Source organism: Ictalurus furcatus, chromosome 21 (genome assembly GCF_023375685.1).
Source record: "Ictalurus furcatus strain D&B chromosome 21, Billie_1.0, whole genome shotgun sequence".
Taxonomy (NCBI): Eukaryota; Metazoa; Chordata; class Actinopteri; order Siluriformes; family Ictaluridae; genus Ictalurus; species Ictalurus furcatus.
Genome location: NC_071275.1, coordinates 16,196,736 through 16,217,505, shown reverse-complemented (window position 1 = coordinate 16,217,505; position 20,770 = coordinate 16,196,736). Strand labels below are relative to the sequence as shown.

At 39.1% G+C, this 20,770-nt stretch overlaps 1 protein-coding gene, 1 long non-coding RNA gene and 4 other non-coding genes across 7 annotated transcripts; 1 reads left to right on the top strand and 5 right to left on the bottom strand.

Annotated features, from left to right (window-relative positions):
* The first annotated feature begins 7,876 nt into the window (after positions 1-7,876).
* Positions 7,877-12,571, top strand: LOC128625350 (uncharacterized). 2 transcript variants are annotated; one of them, XM_053653581.1, is made up of 5 exons: positions 7,877-8,605; positions 9,580-9,637; positions 9,739-10,062; positions 10,235-10,537; positions 10,743-12,571. In XM_053653581.1, the coding sequence occupies exons 2-5, from the start codon at positions 9,601-9,603 to the stop codon at positions 10,958-10,960; spliced, it is 882 nt and encodes a 293-aa protein (XP_053509556.1). In that variant the 5' UTR covers positions 7,877-8,605; positions 9,580-9,600; the 3' UTR covers positions 10,961-12,571. The 2 variants fall into 2 exon arrangements, with proteins under 2 accessions (XP_053509556.1, XP_053509557.1); XM_053653582.1 differs by lacking the exon at positions 7,877-8,605 and having other exon boundaries at positions 8,809-9,637.
* A 4,327-nt stretch (positions 12,572-16,898) lies between these two features.
* On the bottom strand, positions 16,899-20,695 carry LOC128624924 (uncharacterized). The gene is made up of 7 exons (XR_008388861.1): positions 20,634-20,695; positions 20,034-20,188; positions 19,797-19,929; positions 19,535-19,601; positions 19,227-19,300; positions 18,958-19,007; positions 16,899-18,761 (listed from the first exon to the last, which is right to left on the bottom strand). It is a non-coding gene; the product is annotated as an uncharacterized LOC128624924 (long non-coding RNA).
* LOC128625396 (small nucleolar SNORD12/SNORD106) lies at positions 18,824-18,915 on the bottom strand. The gene has a single exon (XR_008388935.1). It is a non-coding gene; the product is annotated as a small nucleolar SNORD12/SNORD106 (small nucleolar RNA).
* LOC128625393 (small nucleolar SNORD12/SNORD106) lies at positions 19,073-19,162 on the bottom strand. The gene has a single exon (XR_008388932.1). It is a non-coding gene; the product is annotated as a small nucleolar SNORD12/SNORD106 (small nucleolar RNA).
* Positions 19,380-19,473, bottom strand: LOC128625395 (small nucleolar SNORD12/SNORD106). The gene has a single exon (XR_008388934.1). It is a non-coding gene; the product is annotated as a small nucleolar SNORD12/SNORD106 (small nucleolar RNA).
* LOC128625394 (small nucleolar SNORD12/SNORD106) lies at positions 19,670-19,759 on the bottom strand. The gene has a single exon (XR_008388933.1). It is a non-coding gene; the product is annotated as a small nucleolar SNORD12/SNORD106 (small nucleolar RNA).
* Positions 20,696-20,770: the final 75 nt, after the last annotated feature.

Genomic DNA, 20,770 nt, shown 5'->3' with positions numbered 1-20,770 from the left:
GAGATTACAAAGCTTAATGATGTTTGAATTTAGATTTGCACTACATTAGCAAAAGCCACCAAACATGTCTTGGCTGATAATGTACGCAACCAAGGAAACCTCTAGTGAAACATGAAAGTTTTCCTCTTATTAATTAATGAGAAATGCATCTGTGTCAAATATCGCATTCAGTTTAATGGACATAAACGGCTGATCTTTAATGCATGGTAGCTAAAATACCAAGAACATTACATTAACTAACAAATTTGAATCAGACATCTTTGTGGTTTCAGTAATAATCAGCTATAGTCATAGTGTGTGCGCGAGTCATGTGAGCAAGTGTGGGCCCACTGCATATTGTGCATGTAAACTTATTGGAATAATTGAGTGTACTCAGCCATTTTCTGATTTTGTTTAGTTGAACTGCATATACACTGCTATTTCTGTGTATGCAAGTTTACTTTTTATTTTATTTATTTATTTTTGAATATTGAGTTCAAATCCCTGTGATAAAATTTCAGGTTTAAACTGGACAGGTTACAATCTTTGGGCCAGTTAACATTTGACTACAATACTTAGACTTTTGTTTGTTGTATTATTTTTTTTTTTTTAATTTATGTTCAGAATTTGAAGCTCACACATAAAATATCTTACATTTTTATATCCTTTTACTTTTGCTGTTTTCTCAGTATCTCAGCCAGAGATATATTGAGGCACTATATTTCTCTAATAGGTATTCACATATAGATTATACATTCAATGCTCCACCAATCATTGAAACATTTTGCTGGACCATAAATAAAATCCATTGTCCTTTAAAAAGTTTATAGTCCAGCTTCACTAATAATTACCCAGGGCCCTGCCTGTTTATTTAGTGAGATTTAATCAAATAAACTAACTTTTATTGTAGGTCCACTTTACACTGCTCTTCAGGAAAACTAAGTTGTTGTCAAACATGATGTTGTAGGTGGATGTTCATATGTTTCAGCAACAACATAGAAAGAAAAAAAAAGTCAACAAACCTATTGACTGGTTCCTAGAATCACTGTGAAGTTAAGATCTTACCTGGAGTTTGATGTGTTGCTCACTCTAAAATCTACCAGTGATCATTGTTCTGGGATGCCTTTGGGAAACGCTGTCCTGTTGGTTGGTGTGTTCACACGGTGTGTGTAAAACTTCATCCTCTCCTTCCAGAGCTTCATTTGGCTGGTCAGTGTTTTGTACTGAATTGCAAAAAAAACCAACAGCCAGTGTGGTTTGGACTTAGCTTAATCAATCATGCAGAGTTCTACTGAGCATTGAAGGTTATGTGTTTCTGTTGTTGTTTTTGGGGTGGGAGCCGCTTTTAAAAGACAAAATACCTAACAAAATAAGAGAGGCACTTTCGGTAGCCCACTGTGGCATTGTGGGAAAGTACTTGGCTTTCACGTCTGAGCTGGTGGGTTTGAATCTGGCTTTGGTGGAATGAGTAGCTTGGCTTAGAGGCTGGAGAAGCATGGAAGGATATGAGTAGAGAAATAAAAGAATTTAAGGCACCAAACAGTGTAGCTGGTTAGTTTTTGTACTGTACTGTCAAAATCCAACAGCCAGTGAGGTTTGGACTTTCCTGAAGCAATCATGTAGATTTATACTGAAACTAAGTGAGGGTGAATCTGAAATGAATCTGTGAGGGTGTCGGTTCAAGTCTCACACTGGCTGTGTGAGTCAGTGGTGGAGGCCTGAAAGAGGTGCAATGAAGGGCAAAAGTGAAGGAGGTTGGATGGGGAAGACAGAAGTGGAAGGAGAAGAAAGGTTGGTTTGGTGGAAAGGGGAAGAAGTGGGAAAAGGAAGTAATACAACATTGTGAAAGGAAAAGCAAGTTTGTTTTTTTTTTAATCTTCTGACTGTGGTCTAGTGAGTGACTAAGTTATTATACCTTCCCCCACAAAGTGCTTACTCACCCTCTGGAGCTGCCTACTGACTGCCCCACTCAGTGCCCGCGCTCTTGGCCACTGACCGCCCCACTCAGTGCCCGCTCTCTCACTCTGTGGGCCAGTGACCGCCCCACTCAGTGCCCGCGCTCTCACTCTGTGGGCCAGTGACCGCCCCACTCAGTGCCCGCGCTCTCACTCTGTGGGCCAGTGACCGCCCCACTCAGTGCCCGCGCTCTCACTCTGTGGGCCAGTGACCGCCCCACTCAGTGCCCGCGCTCTCGCTCTGTGGGCCAGTGACCGCCCCACCCAGTGCCCGCTCTCTCGCTCTGTGGGCCAGTGACCGCCCCACCCAGTGCCCGCTCTCTCGCTCTGTGGGCCAGTGACCGCCCCACTCAGTGCCCGCGCTCTCGCTCTGTGGGCCAGTGACCGCCCCACCCAGTGCCCGCTCTCTCGGCCACTGACCGCCCCACCCAGTGCCATTCTTTCAGAAAATCCCAACAGAAACTTCAATTCAAAACTTCAGTTTAGATTGAAAATGGATACAACTGTATACAACAAAGCCTAAACGTTAAAGCAATTCAAGAAAACATAATACGTGATCTAAAACCAGGTGAGATTTCATTAAAATTTCACACTGAAAGATGGATGGCTCCACTTACATCTTTCTAGATATTTCTTTAGAACAGGGCTGATAGCTGGGCCTCAAATCAAACCCATTGTTTTTATATTTAGGAAACGTAACATTTTTACAAGGCCATGGAAGTAATTTGAGGAAAAAAAATCAAGAGCGTAAACAATTAATGGTAATTCCAAAGATCGTTCCTAGTTAACTGCTCCCCAATTGCAGACGGTAATATGCTCCAGTAATAACTCATGAAACCCAAAAGGCTGACTAGCTTGAATAATGGTCATTAGAATAACATGGCATTCATTAAGATATGTTCACAAAAATATCCTATTGAGTAACAGGATGTGGTGATGGGTGCTCCAAAAAGCAGAAGTTGTACAACAAGTGAGTCAGAGGTCAGAAGGCCTGCTGTGGAAGCGTTTACATGCTCTTTTGGTTTTTTTCCCCCCCATAGGTGTTTGAGCTGCTTTATTTACTGCAAGAACAAAGGTGTAGCATGACCTGCAACTAAGAAAGCCTGCACAGACATCATGTTCACTTTGCTTACACAAGTCTAGCACAAACCTTTCAGATTCCCCCCCCCATGTCTGGCAGGCTCTATGAATTTGTAAAATAGATAGAACAAGACAATATTATATTATATTATATTATATTATATATATATATATATATTATATATATATATATATATATATATATATATATTTTAAACCAAAAAGTCATGAGAGGGTGTGAGTTACAGTGATTTTATCATGGCTAAGGGTGTTCTTAGAGGAGTGTCAAAACCCCCTTTCATAAAATTGGAGTAGTAAAACAAAAAAAAGATTATTAATATTCACAATTCCATAATTCTTTACTTGTTAACAGTAAGTTTTGGTTGTTAATTAAGATAGTAGCATTCATTCATGGAAAAGCACTTCATGGAGTCCATGCTGTATCGATATGGAGGGAAAAAAGCTCACACCACAGCACACTGTAACCATCACATCATGACACACCCACTATAATCATAATTAATAAAAATGCTGGCTGCGGTGCTTTTTAAAAGCTGCTGCATGCTGTTGCCCGAGTTGTCGATTCTCACAATATTTTATTAAGGAAATATCATGATAATTATCTTTAGGTATTGCCCTGTTCTAGTTACTAAGCAAGAATGGACAAAGATTGGGGGTGTTCCACGGATAGGACGATGGAAGGAAGTGTACCACAGTTACACATTTAAAACTTGGGGCTTTAACACAGAATTCCACACTCAGCCTATCTATTTCATAATACCATTTTACCCACAGCATAAAGGTTTTATTTACAGTAACTGCTTTACATGGACGATAGATTGCAGATAGTGTAATTTAATCTGGAACAAACTGTAAGAACTGGAAATACTTTGGATGTTAAGTCATTAATATTTGCTAAATAGATTCAGCTAGCCTGCAGACACTATTACACAAAACCACAGCAGCAGTTACATCAAATCAATGGCTCCAGCTGTGTTATAAACACGGATGTCTTTTGGAAATGAATCCTCACACTGGTAATTATTTGGCTGCCCTATGGGTACTGATGTCATCTCTATTGGACCTGCTCCTGGAAGTAAGTGTTCCTCCAATCTGAACCTGGAGGCTTACACAACTAATGAAGGGTTTAACTGAAAAGGAAAATTGACTCGAAACCACAGTCCTGTAGCGTTCCATTACTGCATGTAGTTTACATAACATAACCTCTTTACTTCTGAAAGACTCTGCCTCTCCAAGATACTCTTTTTTATACCCACTCATCTTATTGACCTGTTACCAATTAACCTCCAGCTGTTTCTTTTTAGTAACACTTAATTTTCAGCCTCTTGTTGCCCCCGTCCCAACTTTTTTTGAGACGTGTTTCAGCCATCAAATTCAAAATAACCATATAATTTTCTTAAAATGGTACATTTCCACTGGTTAAACATTTGATATGTTTTCCATGTTCTACTGTGAATAACATATGGGTTTATGAGATTTGCAAATCATTGTGTTCTGTTTTTATTTACATTTTACACAGCGTCCCAACTTTTTTGGAATTGGGGGTTGTATAACCAGCAATGAACATCACAACTTCAAATGGGGACAAAGTCAAATTGAAATAAGTAAACCCTTATGCTCTAATAGCATTGTTGATAATATAATCTCTGAAAACAAAAAGTGTCTATTTTCTGCTCTACATGTTCAGATGGAAAAGACATCAACACATTCATGACATTTTTATACATTTAACTTGCTGGATAACCAGAAAACACTTAAAAAAAAAAAAAAGAACAACTACAGTGATAATCGCAGTTCACAGACCCGAATGACCGATTCAGAATCATTTAGGAGCAGGGACGTGAAGTTTGGAGAAAACGAATGAGTACTGTAGGCCTTCGCTTCCGATGCCAACTGGTAACGGTTCAGAAAATTGTACAGAAAGTTACAGTTCCGTATGTAAAATGTATTTTATAAAGCTGCAAACTTTAAAACAAATTTGTTTTGAATGAAAAACAACAACTATTCTGTTGATCATGTTTGGTATTCAGAAGAAACACGGCATGAACCCAGGCGAGCTTTATGGACTTAAAAAAAATGTAATCATGAACATAGCTTTTGTGTGTTTGTGTGTGTGTGTGTGTGTTTGAGATAGTTTGCCCCACATCATTCTTATTATACCACTGTCACACTGTGATAATGAGCCATAATGCATTGCTCAGCAGTAATAGCTTAATTGTCTACCTACTGACAGACATTAAATTTGTACTGCTTGTCGATCTCTGTCGCAGTCTGTTTTCCGAATTTCCAATGCAACTTTGTTTTTTTGCGGAAAAATACTTAAATTGGCAAAATTGCAATTGCAGGAAATTGTTTTGCACGGTCTTTCGCAGTGATGTTTGTTCGGAAATGTTTGTTTAGCTGTACTCATGTTCAATGCACGTGAATCAAAGTGGGCTTTGGCTGAATGCGCGTTGTGATGACATCACATGACCCGTCATGGCCCAAATCTGCAGGTAATTTTGAAAAATTGCTAGCTCCTGCAAATATTTCAGAGATTCCTTGATTTTGCATTACTTTCTGCGATCGCAAAATCCTGGAGGGACCAGATGTTGCTTTTTGTTTCTATGTACTCCATGTTAACACTGTTTTAAGTGCCCTACTGATTGCTAAACTGTAAGATTGTGTACAGATATTAATCTGTAAACATGCCTCAATCTACCTACACTGAATCTGGCTTTTGTCTAGACTACTTTGAACTGTCTTATTGGTCTTTGGAAGTCGATTTCACTCAGTTTTGCTGGATTCACCCATTTCCTTGACTATTTCTAATTCTCCTGAAGTGCAAGCTGGCCTCTCTGTTCTCCCCAACCTCACATACAACTCCATCTTAAAAAGTACAGCTGCAGCACGACTGCAACAGGATGTTAGTCTGCAAATATACTAATAATCAGCTGATCTTCACCTACTGTATGTCCCAAATAGAAATACAGCATACGCTGAAGAGATTCGTGGCACTATGGGTCCCCATGTAACATTCCTCTCTCAATGTGTGTCTCACAATTACACACTTTTCTGTTAGACCTCACGATCACTAAAATGGTGTAGAACCCCGATGTGTGAGGGGGAGAAGGGAGATTCAAGAGACGGATAGAATCTCAACTGAGCACTGGGCTCAGGTTTATTCAGACCGCGCTTTTCAGCAAACTTTCAAAACTCAACAGAAAATAAACAACGGGTTATGGGAGGCACTGAACACACAAACAGACACAAATAAGTAGACTGGTGGTAATACAGCACAGGTGAAAATCATTACGTGTTACCTGCCAGTTCAGCCCGCCTCCTCCCTGTCCACAGCTGACACTCGACCACGCCCCGCCGCCACATACCCCAACTGCCCGACTGATACCAGGGAGCTGTCCTGAGCCCCCTGTACGACACGTCAATCTGCAGAACAAAAGGGAGAGAAAAGTCAGGTGAATGCAGGCCTCCACACAAAACCACTTACCTGGCAGAAAGCCCGCTCATATGGGTCCATCCACTGGACCGAATCTGGCAACCCCATTTTAATGAGGTCAAACCTTTGATAGTAGCCAGCCAGCCCCAGGAACTGCCTCACCCTCTTTTTGGTCTTGGGTCTCGGGCAGGCCGCAATTGCTGCCGTCTTATCGATTTGGGGACACACCTGCCCATGGCCCAAGTGGAAGTCCAGATACCATACTTCCACCTGCCCAAACACACACTTCTTTGGGTTCGCTGCAAGTCCCATCCATCTCGAGGATCTCAGAACAGCCCTCAGATGTTGTACATACCAATCATTACTATAAATAACTATATTATCTAAATGAGCAGTGGCATACGTATAGTGCAGGCAGAGGATTCTGTCCATGAGACGGTGAGCAATCGCTGGGGCCCCAAACAACCCAAAAGGAAGTGTGACAAATTGGTGTAATGAAATTGTATGAATTGTATGGAAAAGGCTGTTTTTCCCCCCAATATATTGGACTCAAGAGAATCTGCCAATACCCCCTGGTTAAGTCCAGTGTTAAAAAAAATCAAGCCGCGCCGAAACGATCGAGCAGTTAATCAATGCAAGGCATCAGACATGCATCAAATATCAGACCAGCTTTTTTCCTTTACTTTTCTTTTGGCAGACCACCCAACTTTTTTTAGGAATATGGTTTGACGAAAAATGCTTATGGAGGACACAGGTTAAAGAGATTGAAACTCAATGTAATAAAGTATTAAACCTTATGAGATCAGTTTTGGGTTACGATTGGGGCGCAGATAAACAGTCACTACTGGATATATATTGGGCCGTAATACGATCACGCATTGACTACAGTATGAATGTATGGTATATGGAGCAGCAGCCAAGAGTGTCCTGGAAAAACTAGACAGAATACAGTTCAGTGCTCTTAGTATTGGTGCTATTAAAACAACTCTTACTAACGCATTACTTGTAGAAACTGAAGAACTACCATTATACGCAAGACGATTAAAGCTGCCACAGTGGTCTTATGTGATTGCTGGAAGTATTCGCAACAACGAAAATATACAGGATTTGGTTGGAATATTAATTCAGTAGCGGAAGAATATGGTCTAAAGAGACTTGAGTATGGTCCAAATGTAGTATGGGCTAATGTCCCTCCATGATATTTCCAACTCCCAATGTTGACCTGAAACTTTTAGACTTAAAGAAAGAATGGACTGAAAAGAATGCTGATAATATTGGATATTTGGTTCATGAATATATTAAGCGGAACTACTACCATTATATACCAATATTCACTGATGGATCTGAGATTCAAGCAATGATCACGTAGGAGTAAAAGAATTAATGAAAAATTATCCGTATTTACAGCTGAAGTAGCCATAATTTTAGGGCTGCAGGGGATAGAATCATTTGTTTGGACTCTGTGAAACAATAAAGAGATGATTTATTGAAAGAAATATCCATGATAATGCTAAGAATAGAGAGAATTGGAATCAATGTAAAGTTTTGTTGGGTTCCAGCTCATATTGGTGTGGAGGGCAATGAGAAAGCAGATTTGACTGCAAAGAATGCACTGAAATTAAAGGACAAGGAAATGATGAAAGGAGAGAGAGACGATCGCCTTCCCCACTGGACACTGCAATCCACAAGAGACGGCAAAACATGACACTAGAGAACTTGCTGACAAAAACATCTGGAAAAGTGCACCGTCACCTAAAAAATTATCTGAAAAATACAGGGATAAGTGAGAGACTTTAGTAATTTATTATGAATAACTAGTATATAGTTATTTATTTTTTATTGTTTTTATTTTATTTATTATATTTTTTCCTGTCAATCTGCTGCCCACACTCCAATCCAGTAGGTGGCGCTAGTGCACCTTAAGAAGAAGAAGACCACCGCATTCTGTTCGACAGCGTCGCAGTGAAGTGCAGGTGGCACAAAAGTTCCAGCAACAATTTGAAAATAGGATAAAACAATCATAAAGGACACCAGAAGCATCCAGTTATTGTTTCGTGATTCAGAAAGTGTTTAATATCTGGAGCAGGGTCACTGATACTCGCACTACGAGACTAAACACTGCAAGTAGCAACAGGCAAGTACTTCTCTTCTGCATAGAAAAATCACATTTGTTCGACTAGCGGCCGGCTATTAATGTTTATCATCAGATTATCAATATCGAGTTTACTACAGCAGTACAGTGGAATATAATCCCGATTTGAACACGTGTTGAAAAATTCATCAATACTTCAGAAACTCGATTTCCAGTGTTGTGTCGAACTCCGTTTCTTCACCGGGATAGGTGGAAAAAAATGTCTAACAGAAATACCTACTGATATTTCTATAAATAATGTTATATTTGTGACTTTTCATTTTGAATATTGTAGGACTTCTGGAAGAAATGTGTGCTCACTCACATAACTGATTTTCTAGGATAAATATTTGACCGTTCGCAAATGTCGCCATACTGGGACATACTTCTCTTCCACTTATTTATTTATTTATCTATTTATTTATTTGATTGATTGATTTGCAATTGCGTCATTTGTCCACAAGAGCTGCACTTGTTCAGCTATTTACAGTAAACTAAATCTGATCGTTTTCTCTCCCAACAAGTAGGCCTACACTTTCACTGCAATTTTACTGAGAAAAGGTCAAAAGAAATTGAAGATTAAAAAAACATTTAAAAAAAACATCATCATACAAGTTTGAGCTCTTATCTTTGTCTTAGCACCACCTCCACCTGTAGCAAATTTGTCCATAATAGCAGGGGGAGCACATCCTGACAGCTGAGAATATTACATCAGATACTGTTCAATAAGAAAGAACGCTTATACACGTGTCAAATTCATACTGCTGACTTCTTTACCCAGAACAGGCAAGTCCTGTGTGTGTGGGTTTTGTTTTTTTTTTTGTAGTGTGCTATCCCGTAATTTGTCCATCATAGAAGGGGGAATGCCTCCTGACAGCTGGGAATGTCAAGATGTCACATATGAACAACATATCTGAAGACCGTTTGTTTCTCCTTCCTTACCACATGCAAATTTCTCCTGTGATTATTTATTGTAGGCCCATTGTTGAGATAACACCATGAATTTGGTTTTAAGCACAGGAGTCCATCTGATTGGTAAGTGCCACGGTTTTAAATCCATACATTATTTCCAAAAGAGTAAATTAAAACAGCTAATGGTCAAAATGTCTAATTTAATTTGTTCTCTGATCCATTAGTTCACCTGTTAATCCTGCAGTGCCAGGCTTTTACCGTCAGATACATCTTGGTTAATGAACCTGTGACCTTCCCATGTATCTGCTCTGGAAACCAACCAGTGGTTCTGTGGATCCGCTTCATTCCCAGTAGTGCTGTCATTGCTAAGTGTGACAGCCAGACATGTCGGATTGAACAGTATTTTCAGAAAAGGTTTGCAGTATCAGGAGATACCAGCAGCGGAAATTACTCCATAAGTATCAGTTCAGTCGTCTACACTGATGCCGGTTCCTACAGGTGCAGCTGTGATGGACATCCAGTTACTGAAGAAAAGCTTCAGGTGTATGGTAAGTGTACCATGAGTAAGTCTTATCAGCAGGAAGGAAGTAATGTGACTGAACATGTCTGTAGTAAAGTCTATCCAGGCTGACTGGGACAGGTCTAGCTCTTACTGGGGGAAAAATAAAAAAAAAAAGTAGTGAAGCTAATAAGAACATGACATTTGTTTTTGTCTGTCAGTTCCAACAGTCATAAAGGCATTTGAGGGGGAGAACGTCACCCTCCCCTGCTATGGAGACACTCGGATTGATGCCATGAATGTACAGTGGAAGAAAGGTGAAGAAACAGTGCTGGAAATCACTTCTGCGACTACCGGCGACGTCTCAGCAGGCAGATGTTCGATCTCAAAAGAAGGCTATCAAGATGGCGACCTCTCACTCCACATCAGTTCAGTTAACCGGTCTGATGCTGAATTTTATCGCTGCCTTATTCACGATGAATCTCGTGATGGAGACCCACGTGCTGTTCTACTAAAGGTGGAAGGCAAGTTTGGCCTTTAATCTAACTATTAGAAACTTTAACTTTATTCTTATTTGGAAATCATGCAACCTGTCCATGTAGTTGTTTAAGTAGACTGTTCCACAGTTTAGGTGTTTGTAAATAAATTATAAGGAAGTCATTTTCTCAGTCTACAGACATTTCAACTGAAGTAATCTAAAAATAAGTTATTTTCTATTGTCTTATTTAGAACGCCGACCTGAGCACCAACCACCCCCAGCCTGCAACAGCAACACAGAAACAGCATTAGCAGTAATACTAGCACTGGTCATCCTCGGAGTGATTATTTACTGTGTGAGAAGATTCAAAGTAACTAAGAATAAGGCATCCACCGATCCAGGGCCTCCTGTTCAAGAGGAAAACCAAATGATCCCAAAGCCTTCTTCAACACGGAGATTCCAGGACTAGTTCATAGTTAAAGATCTGCCACACTGTTTTTTTTTTTATTTAACATTTCTTATGAAGGGAAGCAAAATTTGATATTAAGGGATTAGAAATTTTTAAAAACGTAGAAATTCAGCAAAGCTGTAGGAATGCCATGGTGGTGTCTAGGGATGTCACGATACCAAAAATCTAGTAGTCGGTACCAATACCACCAAGAGTACATGATACTCGATACCAAAGTCGATACCACGGTGTGGTATAAAAATTAAATTAAAAACTCTCCTGGAGGACATCCTCCTCTGGCTGATACTGGCAAAAAAGAGAGAGGGAGGGATATTATAGTTATCAAACATTGTCTGACAATGAGTGGAGTGACTCCTAAACTCGCGCACGCATGTACACACACACACAGACAGACAGACATCCTTATACTCTGAATGCAAGCATTAGTTTAAATTCACTGATATGCTGGCAGGCCAAAAAGATTTATTAAAAGCATGAACATTAGAATAATTGTTAGTGACATTAGGCTACATTTTGCTGACAGGACACGGGCTGAATGGCGATGCATGGTGGCCCATTAGGAGGTAGTTTATAACACTGCAATGTGTTTGCGTCGTTAACAAATAACTGGCTATCGCAAACATTACATGGAGCGTAACGTTAGCTGGTTTAACGGCCACAATGCCAGCTGCCTCAAACAAACATAATATAGGACCTGTGTTTCAGGTGCGTCGCCAAATTCCAGGTGTTTCCTCGCTTTGTTTGGAATGAACGATAGCATCGGTTGCACACTGGCTTCACAGCATCAATTATATGTTTGTTGTCATCCGCCTCGAATGCGAAATATTTCTATATTCCAGACCACCTTTCCTCTCAACGAGTCACGGTGGAGCTAAACTTCTGTAGTTTTTCCCGTGTGTTTGTAGTTGTTGTTCTTCACCATTTGTGGACCGGCTAAAACACCTGCGCGTATTTGCTTCCCCCGGTCAGGTTCGGAAGAATTGCAAACTCGGTACTTTCATTAGAAACGGTACCAACACTACTGCATAAAAACAAGTACCGTCACGTTTTAAGAATGTTGGTACCGACTTGGTACCAAAGTATCGGTTCTCGTGACATCCCTAGTGGTGTCTAATGGTGGTGTCTAAGCATCTTCTATGGTGTGTAGTTAGTTCTCTTTGTTTTGGTGTGCCGATATTCCTGCTTTATTTCAGTCATTTTTGCAGTTCACATGAAAGAAATGTGAACTCGGACTTTGAAAGAGCCAGTTTTACATGCACTATGAACTGAGCCATATAGTTATACCGTATGTTATCATGCTGTATATTTATACATGCTGTATATACAGGTACATCTTTTAAAAAATTGAATATTGTGGAAAAGTTATTTTTTTTCTGTAATTTAATTAAAAAAGTGGAACTTTTGTATATTCTAGATTCATTACACAAAGTGAAATATTTCAAGCTTTTTTTGCTTTAATCTTGAAGATTACGGTTTACAGCTCATGGAAATCTTAATTTTTCTTCTGTAATTGTTCTTTGTAGTTTAGATGTTTTGTAAATTATAGAGGTGTATAATTAACTTATTCTTCATTTCTGCTAAGATTTGGGTAAATGGGAAAATTTGGGTAATTTAATAATTTTATATATATATATATATATATATATATATATATATATATATATATATATATATATATATATATATATATACACAATTCTACTATTTAAATTGGCAATGTGTTCTCATTATTAGTTTGTAATGGTAAAAAAAAAAAATACAAAATTTATTCCTTATAACTACAATAAAACAACCATTTTTGCATAAGGCAAATTCTTTGCATTACATTTATTTCCAGTAGTAAAGGTATATTGAGCTCCAAAAACAATTAGCAGCTTATGTAGCTATGATTTTGGGTGAAAAATGAAGAAGGAAAAAAGTTTTGTATTACTATTTAGTGTTTTGGAAACATTTTCCCCCCGTTTTTCCATTTACAGTTTTAACTTTAGCGATTTAACAGTCTTTCACTGTAAACTACATGGACATTTCTTTTACAGTCTCCAGTTAAATTGGTAAGTGTGATGCGCTCTTGTAGTTCAGATGGGTGTCAGACTGCAGTAGGAGCGGTGATGACACTGATTTATGGTAATTCCACTGGAAATGATGAAACTATGATGTTAATAATAATAATTTTTAAAAAAAATTACACCTTATATTATAAATCCTGATCTACTTTTCTTTGGCAGTAAACTCAAGCAGGCGAATACAGCTATCTGGCTAGTAGCTTTCAAACAGAAACAGGAAAAATGCATTAACTGAATTGGCTTATCCTGTTCCCATCACAGCAGCTGATTTCCAGTAAAACGTGATTAAACAAAATAATGCATTCATTAAAAATAACTTAAATCATTAATTCAAAACTAGTGATGGGTATTCTGGCTCCTGTCAGTGAATCAGATCATTTGGCCCAACAACTCAGTAAGAGCCGATTCCTTCGGCTCCCAAACGGATCATTGCTAAATCAGAACAATTATTCAATTAGAAAAGCACACCAAATACAATAAGTATCCTTGCATTAAGATCATTCTCCCCGTTGTGTCTGTGCTTCATTTAGAAGATTCATTTCCATTTATTCTGCAAAATTATCTCCCCGAATAATACACTTGACCACATATAACATATCTGCAACAATTTGCAGTTCTGCGTTCCTCCCTGTCATGCTGCCTCATACACACATTCAATCAGAAGCATAAATTACACTACAAGAGTAATGCCATCTTTAAAAACAAACAAAAACAGCTCACATATGTGGGTCGGCTCTCCAAGTTCACTTTAAAAAGAGTCGACTCAAAGAACCGACTCATCCGCGAACGACACATCAGTAGCTTCTACAGCCTGCTGCTTAAGTTGTTTTAATGTGGTGTTGAAAGAATATCTAGAGTTAAATAAATCTAAATTAGCTCCCATATGTCGTGTACTAAAATCTTTGTAAATATTTCGCAAATTACAGCCGTTAGTTAACTAATTAGCACCAAACCATTAGCCTTAGCTAACAGTTATGAGAGTTAATCACTTACCTTAATGCAGGAGCTTTTCCCTGTCCAGTTCTTTCATTTCCCTCTCTCTTTCCTTATAAACTCAATTTTTATGTTTACTGAAAGCCGTTATGGTAATTTTGCCATGTAGGCGGTTTGTTGCTGCGCTGTATTAAAAACAAACAACAACGACAAAAATTTCAATTATGCAAAGCGATGTAATTGGACCAATCATTAGAGTCTTCCAAATCACGTGATCAAATTAAACGCCTCCTTAAGCAGTGTTTCTCAACCAGGAGCCTGTTGACCTCTTGTGGCATATTTATAGGGGGTTCGGGGGATTTTTCTAAAAATATTTCAACTATGTATAAGGGGTTTGTTTGTTGCATTTTGATACCCATTACATTTGAGAAAAGCCGCAGACTTACTGTTTTAAAAGTATATTCCTATATGCTTAGTCATGCTCATTCACAGCTCTCTCAGTGCCGTGGGTGTTAGTTCAAAGTGAAGTTTTTCCAATGTTCCACTGCTGTATGTTCTGAGAAACTTCTCTGCTCTAGTCTTAATACTATAGCCTTATCATAATTACTTAACCTGCTTAAAATTGTAAAGTTTTGCTCCTTCTTTCCAAAGCCATATATAAGTTGATACACAGCAGATGTGTGTGTAAATGTTTTATTTTAAATAATATTCCAAACTTTTTTTTTATAGAGGAACACAGTCACGAGAGAGAGAGAGAGAGAGAGAGAGAGAGAGAAAGACGGAGAAATGTCTGATATCTCAGTTTCAGTTACACTAGTGTGTGTGTGTGTGTGTGTGTGTTAATGTAAATGCGAATTTGAATGGTAAAATGAAGACAATATAAATAAATGTCAATATAAATAAAAAGATGCTGCATTTAAATAAAAATGCCTTCATTTGCAATATTACATTAATTGTCAGTGACTACATTTAATACGCATTTGAAATGAGGTGACCAGAAGGATCTGCTACTACCACCAGATCCCACAGCACACCTTCAGAGGTCTTGTGAAGTCCATGCCTCCGGGACAGTGGTGGCTCAACGGTTAAGGCTCTGGTCAGAAGGTTGGGGGTTCAAGCCCCAGCACCACCAAGCTGCCACTGTTGGGCCCTTGAGCAAGGCCCTTAACCCACTCTGCTCCAAGGGTACTGTATCATAACTGACCCTATGCTCTGACCCCAACTTCTTAACAAGCTGGGATATGCAAAAAACAGAATTTCACTGTGCTGTAATATATATGTGACAAATAAAGGCTTTTCTCTTTTCAGTTAGGCATGTGGTTTTACTGATATGGCACATCTTTGTATTTCACCATCCTATAACAGCACAACACTTCCCACCAGACATATTGCTTTGGTTTTTAATCACTTACCTTACACATATTTATGTTCCTGACATAATAAAATGTGCACATATTGCAGTAGTTCTATAATATAAATCTGGAATTGGAAAAATGGAGGGTGGTGAAGGCTTAAGGTTGCAGAAAATTGGAGTTGTTTGCCTAAAACGTTTGGGAACCCCAGTACTAGGTGTAGTTGTGGGTTTTAAGTTATAACTTGAGGCTACGTTGAAACTGTCACTTGGTGTAACTGTTCATCTTTTAGTAGTTTGTAAACTGAAACATAATTAAAACTAAGCTACCACAGAACTTACGGTAAATCGGTGCAGGGGCACCTTTTTCTGTGTACAATGTGCGTAAAACCGGTGAATCATAGTGTTTCACTTCAGTCAGTCGGGGAATGAGCAACCTTGTATATTAAATTAATAAGTCCAAGATTTTTAAAAGTTGATTAGTATCTAAAAAACGTTTTGAAACTTACATTCTGCATCGGTAAGTTTTGTTCTTGTTTTGTAATCGTTCTGTTTAATAGGAGTGACACTTGACATGTAGTGTACATACAGCAACAAACTAACAATGCTGCTGTGAACTAAACGCTTTGAGGTTGTATTAGTTCTGTGCCAATATTTTACTGACTTTTACTTTATATTTTTAAAGAAACCCTTGATCGATTAAAGGAAATTGAGGCAAAACGTATAATGTGCTGATTTTCAGGGAGGAAGCACCAAATTAGAAACGTTCTTGTTTCCATTCCATCATAGTAGTGATGTCACGTGTAAAAAAACAAACATATCTGAAGACCGTTTGTTTCTCCTTCCTTACCACATGCAAATAACTCCTGTGATTATTTATTGTAGGCCCATTGTTGTGAGATAACATCATGAAGTTGGTTTTAAGCACACGAGTCCCTCTGATTGGTAAGTGTCACGGTTTTAAACCCCTACGGTGTCCAAATTATTTCCGAAAGAGTCAATTAAAACAGCTATCAGTTGTAGACAGGATTTTCTTCTGATGTAATTGTGTCAAATGTTCAAAATGTCTAATTTAATTTGTTCTCTGATCCATTAGTTCACCTGTTAATCCTGCAGTGCCAGGGTTTTTATCATCAGACAAATCTTAGTTAATGAACCTGTGACCTTCCCATGTATCTGCTCTGGAAACCAACCAGTGGTTTTGTGGAACCGCTTCATTCCCAGTAAAGTGGTCGTTGCGAAGTGTGACAGCCAGACATGTCGGATTGAACAGCATTTTCAGAAAAGATTTGAAGTATCAGGAGATACCAGCAGAGGAAAATACTCCATAAGTATCAGTTCAGTCGTCTACACCGATGTTGGCTCCTACAGGTGCAGCTGTGATGGACATCCAGTTACTGAAGAAAAGCTTCAGGTGTATGGTAAGTGTACCATGAGTAAGTCTTATCACCACGAAAAAAATAACGTGACTCTGAACATGACTGTAGTAAAGTCTATCCAGCCTGACTGGGACAGGTCTAGCTCTTACTGAAAATCAAAGTAGAAGGCTAAAAAGAACATGACATTTGTTTTTGTCTGACAGTTCCAACAGATGTTAAGGCTTTTGAGGGGGAGAATGTCACCCTCCCCTGCTACGGAGACACTCGGCGAGGTGTTAAAGATATAAAATGGAAGAAAGCTAGACGAACACTTCTGCTGTACACTCAGGAAAATAGATCGGTGACTACTGAGGAAGCATCACCAGGCAGATTTATGATGTCAGCAGAAGGCTTCCTAGATGGTGATCTCTCCCGTCACATCAGTTCAGTTCACCAGTCTGATGCAAGATTTTATCAGTCTCACATCCATGATGAATCTCAGGAAGGAGAACCACGAGCTGTTTCACTGAAAGAAGGTAAATTCATCCCTTATTCAAACACTGTACTTGTACTGTTTGTACTGGTGTATAGTCAGTCTCCATTCATGTCAGACTAAACTGACACCTAAATCCTTTAGTGTTCACAGTTTCTCAGTCTACAGCTTTCCTAATAATTAATCAAATTATTTAACAGGGCTACAACTATTAACCAACAACTGCAATGAAGTTCCTGTACAGGTCACACTCTTTGGATTAGTCCTTGAAAGCATCATTGGAGCGAGCGTCTACGTTGTGAAAAGACGTAGACCTCATGCACAATAATCCAGATGATCAAAGCTTTCCTTCAACCCAGCCAGTCCAGGAACAGTTTATAGGGAGATAGATCGATCTGGTACACTGCTCTCCTAAAATGCTTTTATCTAGAAAAGAAGCTGCTGAATCAAAATGTGAAACGTTTCCTTTATTCTGTGCAAATCTACAGTACATCAGCATGGTGCAATAGCATTTGAATCACTCTTAAATGCAGCATGATAAGGTTGTTATTTTTTGATAAATACATTTTTTTTTTAAAAATTGACTTTTTACAAGTACCTTGGGTCTAAATGGTTCATTACACAGATCCTTTGAGTCATATACCATCCTGAACATCAGCTTATTTCACAGTTTCAACACAAGAGAATTCAAAAGGCTCTATTACAGTCTACATCCAGCAATTTAAGATATACACCCAAATGTACTCATCATAAAAGTCAATATATGGGCATGGATATGTACAAAAGTGAAAACCCCTAAATTGACTGGATATTGCAAGGCTACTGAATTTAATCCAGTGGTTTTCAAACCAGGGGTCCTCACCAATTTGGTGTGAAAAATAAATTCTCACTCAACACACACACACACACACACTCACCTCTAATGTAAATGATGTGAGATGATCATATCCCCTTTTTTAAATTAATATTCCAAAATCTGGATTTTTAATGTGTTTTAAAGACATCTTGCAAAAGGGGGGCCTCAGTCAAATGTTAATGCCATTAACATTTGACTGAAGGGGGCCTTGCACTGGAAAAGTTTAGGAACCCCTGATCTAATCAACTAGATCATGCCTACAGCTACAGTTGAAACAACTGCATCGGCAGCATCACTTCCACAGGTGTTTGCATTTTTGAATGATGTTCCATCCTTCCCCAGACTAGATCTTCACCCAGGCGCAGCTAAACTCCATAAGATATATGCAGCTGGAGGAAGATTTTAAAGGGACAAAATTGAGACAATTCAGAGAACTTGGAGAAAATGAGAATACGGCATGGTCACTGCTGCAGTTTATAAGGAAACTGCACTGTTTCCAACTGGTGATGGCATGCCAGCAAATTGGATTTTACCAGCCTCGTTAAGGACTTCAGTCAGAAAAACAAGGCCCGTGTGTGCACACATGCAGTGTAACATTCCTGGAACACCTTCACACCCCCGGGGGTCAAGCAGGGTGGCCACCTTAAATCCGCCAATGGTCACACTGCTATCCCTCCCATTAATCTGACTGCAACTTGACCACCAATCAACACCTCAGCTTGAAAGTTATAGCAATCCATGATAGCCCTGAAACAAAGAGAACATATTAGAACTCAAATCTAGACATCGTCAGTCAGAATACTCATCAATTCAGTGCATCAGAAATCTTTGGCTTAAATTCTCAGACAGTCAACATGGTCGATCTGCCGGGGAAAAAACTGGTCATCACAAAGGCACAAACATGCACAAGACTATAAACTGGCTACAGAGCATAGAAACATACCTTGTGCACCTCCCCTTGAGCCCATTCAAAGATGCTTCATGACATGATCTCTGAAAGTTTGAAGAAACACATTTTAGAAAATTGCATGCAGCTATTGTCCAAAGTACATGTTCCAAATGGTGCATCAGAAAGTTTGGCTTAAATATAGATCAGTCAACAGTGTCGATCTGCTGGGGAAAAAAGCTTAGTCATCCTTTACACCATTACAGTCTACCACAGCACTGTAGATATGACAGCCATACATGGTTAACTGCAGACATGAAACTCACCAGTTTTACAACCTTGGAAAAAAAAAAAAAAAAAAAAAAAAGTGTTGGAACACCCACCCACTGGGCCTCAGGATCTAGAAGTAATGACAAGAAAAACAAATGTTCAGGACATGTTCTTGGAAATTAGTTAAACTTGTTTTTACACAGAATTATAATGGCTCAGACAGTTTGGCTTAATTTCTTTTTTTTAAGAAGTCAACAGTGTCGATCTGCTGGGGAAAAAAGTTTAGTCATCATTCATGCCATTAATCTAATGCAGCCATGCAAGATTATAACAGTTAAAAAGGAAATGGACAAGTGAACCACACCAGTTTTCCATCCTTAGAAAGAAAAGCAAGTCCTGGAACCATCTGGATGTCAGCGGAGCTGCAGGTTCTAGAGAGGGGGAAGGGGATGTTATGACATGTTCTCAGAGGACAGTTAAACTTGTATTTGTACACAGTGATCATGGCTCAGACAGTTTGGCTTAAAATAAAATAAGTCAACAGAGTCGATCTGCTGGGGAAAAAAGTTTAGTCATCAGAGCCATGTTTGATGAAAATCTAAACCAAGATCAGCAGGGAATCTCACCATGATGTTCCCAAATACCATGATGGTGCAGGCCTCGCTCACGTAATGTAACAAAGGATTACACTTCATGTACACAAGTGGATGTGCAGCTTCAGGTCATCTAATTCACCTTTCTGCTGTTGGCTGATCATACCTGAAACACAGGTTCTTTTACTTAAAACAAAAGTGACCACAAGCTCAATTTAAAGGATTTAAAAAAAAATAATAAAAATCGCTACATTTTAGTGAAAAACCTACAATTTTCCATTGGAGTGAATGGGGCTCAGGTCTTCTACAGAAAAAGGGCGCGAGTCCCACCTCCCACGCTGGTAATAACCACGTGACCAAGAGCCGGAAGTGGGGCTCTTGGCCTGCATTATCCTTCACGTGAAGCCAGCAAGACACATTGGTGCCTAAAATAAGATCATCAATAGTAGTACTTCAGTTTCCTAATCTTAATGCTATTTATGCAAGCCATTGATGTAATTTCTCATTTGGCTCAGCTGTATTTCAAACTATATTAATGTAAATTAGGAATAAGGGGAAAACCTGCTTAGTATTTAGAATATTTTTTTGATGCTAAAGTAACTTTGTAATTCGGATAAATACGACTTTTCTACACAAATAATCATTTACATTAATACACCAAACAAGGCAGTAAGCACCACGTGGCGAACAGCTCCGGCCTTTAAACAACGTGTTCCTCCAAAACAGTATTCCTCAATCAGAAACGGTTTAAACCATCATAAACTACACAATACTGCTTGAACGGCTGCACAACCAGTACACAATTTCAATAATCACACCCAACCATACTCAAGACGAATTTCATATCGGAACATATAATAAAGAGCTCACCTCAGTGCTGCAGACGGACTGGGACGGTTACGCGCTCGCAAACCTCATTTAAAGCGCGCAGTGCGCATGCGTGGTTTACAAGCGCGCAGTGCGCATGCGCCATGTACGTGACGCGGTGTTTCCGCTATTTTCAACCA